The sequence below is a fragment of the Sapajus apella genome, unplaced genomic scaffold (assembly GCF_009761245.1).
Source record: "Sapajus apella isolate SASKATOON/1434 unplaced genomic scaffold, GSC_monkey_1.0 scaffold46, whole genome shotgun sequence".
Taxonomy (NCBI): Eukaryota; Metazoa; Chordata; class Mammalia; order Primates; family Cebidae; genus Sapajus; species Sapajus apella.
Window position 1 is genome coordinate 19,585,235 of NW_022436986.1, and position 6,000 is coordinate 19,591,234.

A 6,000-nucleotide genomic window follows, 5' to 3' on the forward strand; every position below is an offset into this window, starting at 1 on the left:
AGCTGGGATTAGAGGTGTGTGCCATCACACCCAGCAAAAATTTTTGCAGTTTTAGGAGAGACAGGAGTTTGCCATGTTGGTCAGGCTGGTCTCAAACTCCCGGCCTCAAGTGATCTGCCCGCCTCAGCCTCCCAAAGTGCTGGGACTACAGGCCTGAGCCACCATGCCTGGCCTCTGAAGCTTCCACTTTTAAAAGCTTAGATGAAGAGTTTAGAACATCTAGAGTAATCATAAAAATAATCATTAACATTTATTGTGCCAGGCACTGTCCTGTGCATATTTCATATGTGATCTAATTTAATCTTTACCACTACCTTTATTTTACATTCCTTTCTTTCTTATTGTCCTTACCCTTATTTTACAAATAAATAAACTAGGGTGCAAAGAGGTTAAGTTACGCAGCAAGAAAGTGGTGGAGTCGGGACCTGGAGCCCTGGCCTGCTGGCTTCCGTTTGACAGAAACAGCGTGACAGAGAAAAAAGCTGGATAGGAAACTTGAGAGGTCAGGAAGCTTGTCAGAGGCCGCACAGCTGGTAACTGCTGGAGCTGGGATTTGAACCCAAGACTGTCTGGCTCCACAGCCTGGCTCAGCCTCCCCCGTAGGACTTTTCTTCATTAGACAGGGTGTCCCCTAGGTCTTAATGCCATTTTAAGCTTGAATAGCTTCAGAGGTATAAACGCTTCAAACTTACCAAACCCCCTTGAAAGTTTAATTATTTAAATTTCTTTTGCACATCTTTAGCGCTGTGATTTTTGAATAATCAATTTTTCATGTTCACTTTTGGAGTCAGTCAGCATTTTCCATCTTTGGGAGGGAGGAGACGGCAACTTAATATGAAAAATTGATTATTCAAAAATCACAAAAAACTATGCATACAACATTAAATAATTAAACTTTAAAATGGTGTTTTTGTAAGTTTATAGGACTTGTACTTCTGAAGTTATTCAGGCTTCAAACTACTAAGACGTTGGGGACCTGCTGTATATTTATGACTGGATGACGCCAAGGCAGATGGCTAAGGCGCTAGGCTGGCTGGCAGGAGCCGTTCTCTGGGAGATGCCTCGTGCTGGGGGTCTAGGGAAAAGGGGGTCGAATGTGAGCAAGAGGCATTTAACCCCTTTCTTGCCAGCAGTTTCACCCAGTGCTGATTTCTGCTGCCTCCTGGGGGACCAGCAAGGCTAAAAATGGTTCTTGGCTAAAAATAGCCAGTCCTGCCACCCTGGTGGGCAGAGCCTCCCCTGCTCCCTCCCTCCCTCTCAGCAATTTGTTGACTTGTTCCCCCCCCACCCCCCCACCGCTGTCTCCCTGCTGCCGTGGTAACGAGGAGGCCTGTCACAAATAGCTGGAGCTGGCTTCCTGCTGGGGTGGCCCCAGAGGCTGTCTCTTGCAGACACATGCCCCTTTCACGGCTCCCTCTCACTGTTGGCCGAGAGGAATTCTTTTTTCCGCTCCCCCTCCTGGTCCCTCCCATTTCCTGGCTCCTCCTGTCTGAGTTCCAGCCCCGGCTTGTGCCTGGGAGTCCAGTCATCAGGCTGGGATTCCAGCGAGCGCGTGTGGCTGCAGCTCGCACCGTTGCTGCCTGCTGCCTGGGACACGAGGTGGGGGGCAGGAGCTGGAGGGGTGCTTTCAGCAGACCATCCTACGGCGCCAAGGTGGGGGGCCCTACAGAGATGCTCCGAGGCATGTACCTCACTCGCAACGGGAACCTGCAGAGGCGACACACGATGAAGGAGTAGGTCCCCTCGCCCCAGCTCTCCCGACTCCGGATTTGCAGGGGCCGGGTGAGTCAGGCTGAGCAACCCTCTTTTCTGCTTCTGTCCCCAGAGCCAAGGATATGAAGAATAAGCTGGGGCTCTTCAGACGGCGGAATGAGTCCCCTGGAGCCCCTCCTGCGGGCAAGGCAGACAAAATGATGAAGTCATTCAAGTAGGTCCTCCCTGGCACCCTGGGACCCTTCGGGGACTCACCAGCTCCCCGGGGAGTAGGGCTGAGTGACGGGGTGGAGGGGAAGGGGGTTGCCGGCTTGATCCAGCTCCGGGGGGACGGAGGCTTTCAGAGGGAGCCGGGTGCCCGGGAAGCAGCTGCATCACTGTAGCGGCTGCCCTAGGAGGAAGGCCAGGTAGGGTAGAGGTGGGGGCTGGAAGGGACCCTGGCCCTGAGAAAGAGGGTGGGCCAGCTTCCTGGGCACCCCAGCTGTGCTCAGCTGCAGCCTGAGCCCAGGGCACTAAACAAAGGCCACCGGGCCCAGCCTCCTCCCAGGTGCCCAAGCCTCACAGGTCCCTCACTGTGTTTGTTCCCTCCCTCGCCCCTCAGGCCCACCTCAGAGGAAGCCCTCAAGTGGGGTGAGTCCTTGGAGAAGCTGCTGCTTCATAAATGTAAGTTGAGCCCACCTGCCCCCTCCCTGCGCTCTCCCTCCCTCTCCCCTTCTTCCCCATCCAGACCCTGTGTGGCTGGTGCTGGAGAGGCTGCCTTCCCTTTCCTGAGCCCTCGGGATGTCCTTGCTGTTGGGGAGAGGCTGAGCCCTAGCCGAGGCCCTTGGTCTGGCCTTGGAGCTGGCTTCTGTCAGCCCCTCCCTGTCCATGGGAGCTGGCACTGCCTGCCAGAGGCTCGTGGGACTTGTGTGCTCAGATACATATTCCCAGAACAAGAAGAAACATTTCCACGTACTGAGGGCTTTCACGGGGCCAAATGTGCCTGCCATCTCATGGGCAGGGTCCCATCGGCTCCTCCCAGGGTTCCAGGAGACAGAACTGATAGTCCCGATTTCACAGATAAAGACACTGAGGCATAGGAAGGGCTGAGACCCTGAAAGAGGAATGGCAGGGCACCTGGCTCCAGGGGCTGGGGATTGCACTCAGCTCCCAGCACACCCATCTTCAAAGTCCTGTAGGGGTAAGCTGGGGGTCTTCAGGGCAGGAGAGGCTGGCTCTGCCTCTTACCCTGGGTGCGGCTTCTCCTCACAGATGGGTTAGCGGTGTTCCAAGCCTTCCTTCGCACTGAGTTCAGTGAGGAGAATCTGGAGTTCTGGTTGGCTTGTGAGGACTTCAAGAAGGTCAAGTCACAGTCCAAGATGGCAGCCAAGGCCAAGAAGATCTTCGCTGAATACATTGCGATCCAGGCGTGCAAGGAGGTAGGATCTCAGGCCAGACCTTCAGCCCCTCCAATCCCCAGGGCCCAGTGGCCCTTCAGCTGCAAGGTGGCAGCCAGCAGTGCAGGGAGGGGAGAGGCCAGAGTGACTCCGTGAGCCCAGGTACCCAGGGGGGAAGATGCAGGCTAGGGCCAGGAGAAGAACAGAATCCCAGTCAGTAATAACAGTGGCTGCCACCAAGGCACTGCCGCCTGCAAGGCATCGTAAGCCCTTTATGTGTGCACTCTCATGTTTAATCCTCACGACAACCTGTGAAACAGGTTTTATTATCTTCATTTTAAAAATGAGAAGACAGGCTGGGCACGGTGGTTCACGCCTGTAATCCCAGCACTTTGGGATGCCAAGGTGGGCGGATCACTTGAGGTCAGGAGTTCAAGACCAGCCTGGTCAGCATGGTGAAACCCTGTGTCTACCAAAATTACAAAATTAGCCAGGCATGGTGATGGGCGCCTGTGGTCCCAGCTACTCAGGAGGCTGAGGCAGGAGAATCACTTGAGCCCGGAAGGCAGAGGTTGCAGTGAGCCATGATGGCACCATTGCACTCCAGCCTGAGCAACAGAGCGAGATCCTATCTTGAAAAAAAGAAAAGAGGAGGCAGCCTCAGAGGGACAAATCATAATTGCTCACATCTACTGAGTGTCTACTGTGTGCCAGCCACTGTGTGTAAAGTGCATTATTTGGATGATCTTGCTTGGTTTTTATGCTTCCAGGAATGTTCTATCATTCCTAGCCGGTAGATAAGACAACTGAAGGCTCAGCACAGTTAAGTGATTTGCTTAAAGTCACACCCCACATGTGGCACTGCTAGGATTTGAACCCAGGAAGCTTCACCCTAGGGGAGGTATTTTCAGGCCTTATAAATGCTGCCAGCCCTACAGGAAATGACTGAGCTAGGACTTGAATCCTCTGGTCTGAGGGTCTCCACTCTGGATGAACCTTAAGATGTGGGGCAGAGGGGCTTGGAGGTGAGAGGCTGGACTGGTCCCTTCGAGGCACATGGGCGCTAGGGTCGGCCCCCAGCAGGCAGCCCTGACCACGTCACCCTCTGCCTCCACAGGTCAACCTGGACTCCTACACGCGGGAGCACACCAAGGACAACCTGCAGAGCGTCACGCGGGGCTGCTTCGACCTGGCACAGAAGCGCATCTTTGGGCTCATGGAAAAGGACTCGTACCCTCGCTTTTTGCGTTCTGACCTCTACCTGGACCTTATTAACCAGAAGAAGATGAGTTCCCCGCTTTAGGGGCCACTGGAGTCACGCTCAGCATTCACACCAGGCAGGCTGGGCCCCCTGCCCACCTGCCTCCCTCCCCCCTGTGACGGAGGGGGCAAGCAAGCCCCCAGAGGCTGTGTCTCTGGACAGATGGATGGACATACGGAAGCGAGGCCTGGACCAAGAGAGGCCCAGGATACTGGAGGAGTCGAAGGACGGGCCCCGTAAGGTCCCCACTGCCCTGGTACGAGGGGGCCCAAGGACTCTGGCAGGTCAGGGGCCCCAGCTGAGCCAGATCTGGAGCTGCTGCTCCCTGCTGCGGAGACTGCAGAGGCTTTGCATTGACCAAGTTCCTTAAAGAACTGGCTGATAGGGCAGGAGATCCAGGCCTGGGCTCTCGGGCCCTCCTGGAGGGCCACTGGGGCTCGCAGCTCAGACCCCAACCTTGAGTTTTATTTATTTAAATAGTAGCCGGATGCTTGGCACGTTGTCCTGTAATAGGAAACCCTTGCCTCATCAGTTTTCCTGATTTACAAGTGCAATATTTTAGCCAATGCCTTGTGAGAAGCCGCCATGCAAAGGTGGACACCGTTCTCTAGCTTCAGGGGATGTGCTGGTCCCAGGCACCAGTGATGGCCAGCTGGCCTTCTGGACTGATGCAGTCTGGCAGCACACAGATCTGGCACCCCCTGGGTGGGGTGTCCCTCAGGAGCTTTGGGAAAGCATGGCACCCTCAGACCACACAGTAGCCAAGTTCTGGAGCAAATAAAAGACCTGTGTTATTTCTCATTCTTGACCGTTTCTGTGTGTTCCCGGTCTCAAGCCTTCCCAGGGTGGTGAGGGCCGGGAGTGTTGCTCTTTGTGCTGTTGATTCAGCCACTTCCCCGCTCTTGCCATCACCTGCCCCCATCCTGGAGCAGATACACCAGTGAGGGCTGCTCTCCCACGTTTCCTCTGTGCCAGGCGCCATGCCACACTCATTCTAGCGGCCACTGCATCTTCTCCCCAAGTCTGGGAGGTAGGGCTTATGCCCATTTTACAGATGAGGAGATTGAAGCCCAGACTGGGAAGGTGACTGGTCCAAGGTCACGTAGCCAGCAGGTGGCTGGAGTTGAGCCCAGGTCTGACTGGCTGCACCTGCGCTCTGCCGGCTACAGGATGGAGTCCTCGCTTGTCACCAGCTGGCTACGTGGTTCAGCAAGTTCCTTCACTTCTCTGCCTTGCCACCCCCTGAGGTTCGAATAGAACTTTCATGTGGTGCAGGGATGGCTGGTGAAGGTGGATGGGGCCAAAATCTCAGGAAGGGCAGTGGTGGGCTTACGAAGGTCTCTGGATAGAAGGAACAGCTGTGGAAGTGACAGGAGGCGGGACTCAGAGTCTCTCTGTGGCCCTGGGTAAGGCTTTCCGCACTGTGCCCCTGTTTCCCCTCCTACCTAACAGAAGATGCAAATTTAGGAAAGGCCCAGGGCATCCTTCAAGGGAGGGGCTAGGCCACTTGCCTATAGTGGACAGAAGAGGCCCAGAGCCCAGGCCAAGCTGATGCCAAAGCTGACCCTACACATACAACTTCCCAGGGGCCAGAGCATGGCCCGGGGTGGAGTCTGGCTCAGCAGGGCTGTCTTAGATGAAGCTGGATGA

The 6,000-nt window shown here is 55.3% G+C and overlaps 1 protein-coding gene across 13 annotated transcripts in view; it reads left to right on the plus strand.

The window, feature by feature from the left end:
* The window catches only part of RGS3 (regulator of G protein signaling 3), a 131,666-nt gene extending 126,508 nt beyond the window's left edge, over positions 1 to 5,158 (plus strand). For 11 of the 13 annotated variants that reach the window (XM_032240433.1, XM_032240430.1, XM_032240432.1 and 8 more), the window contains 4 exons: positions 1,826 to 1,927; positions 2,315 to 2,376; positions 2,965 to 3,131; positions 4,207 to 5,158. In XM_032240433.1, coding sequence (XP_032096324.1) covers positions 1,826 to 1,927; positions 2,315 to 2,376; positions 2,965 to 3,131; positions 4,207 to 4,392 — 517 coding nt within the window. In that variant the 3' untranslated portion in view covers positions 4,393 to 5,158. Of the gene's footprint in view, positions 1 to 146; positions 1,734 to 1,825; positions 1,928 to 2,314; positions 2,377 to 2,964; positions 3,132 to 4,206 lie in introns of those variants that run through there. The other 2 variants (XM_032240445.1, XM_032240446.1) reach the window with 2 other exon arrangements.
* Positions 5,159 to 6,000: the final 842 nt, after the last annotated feature.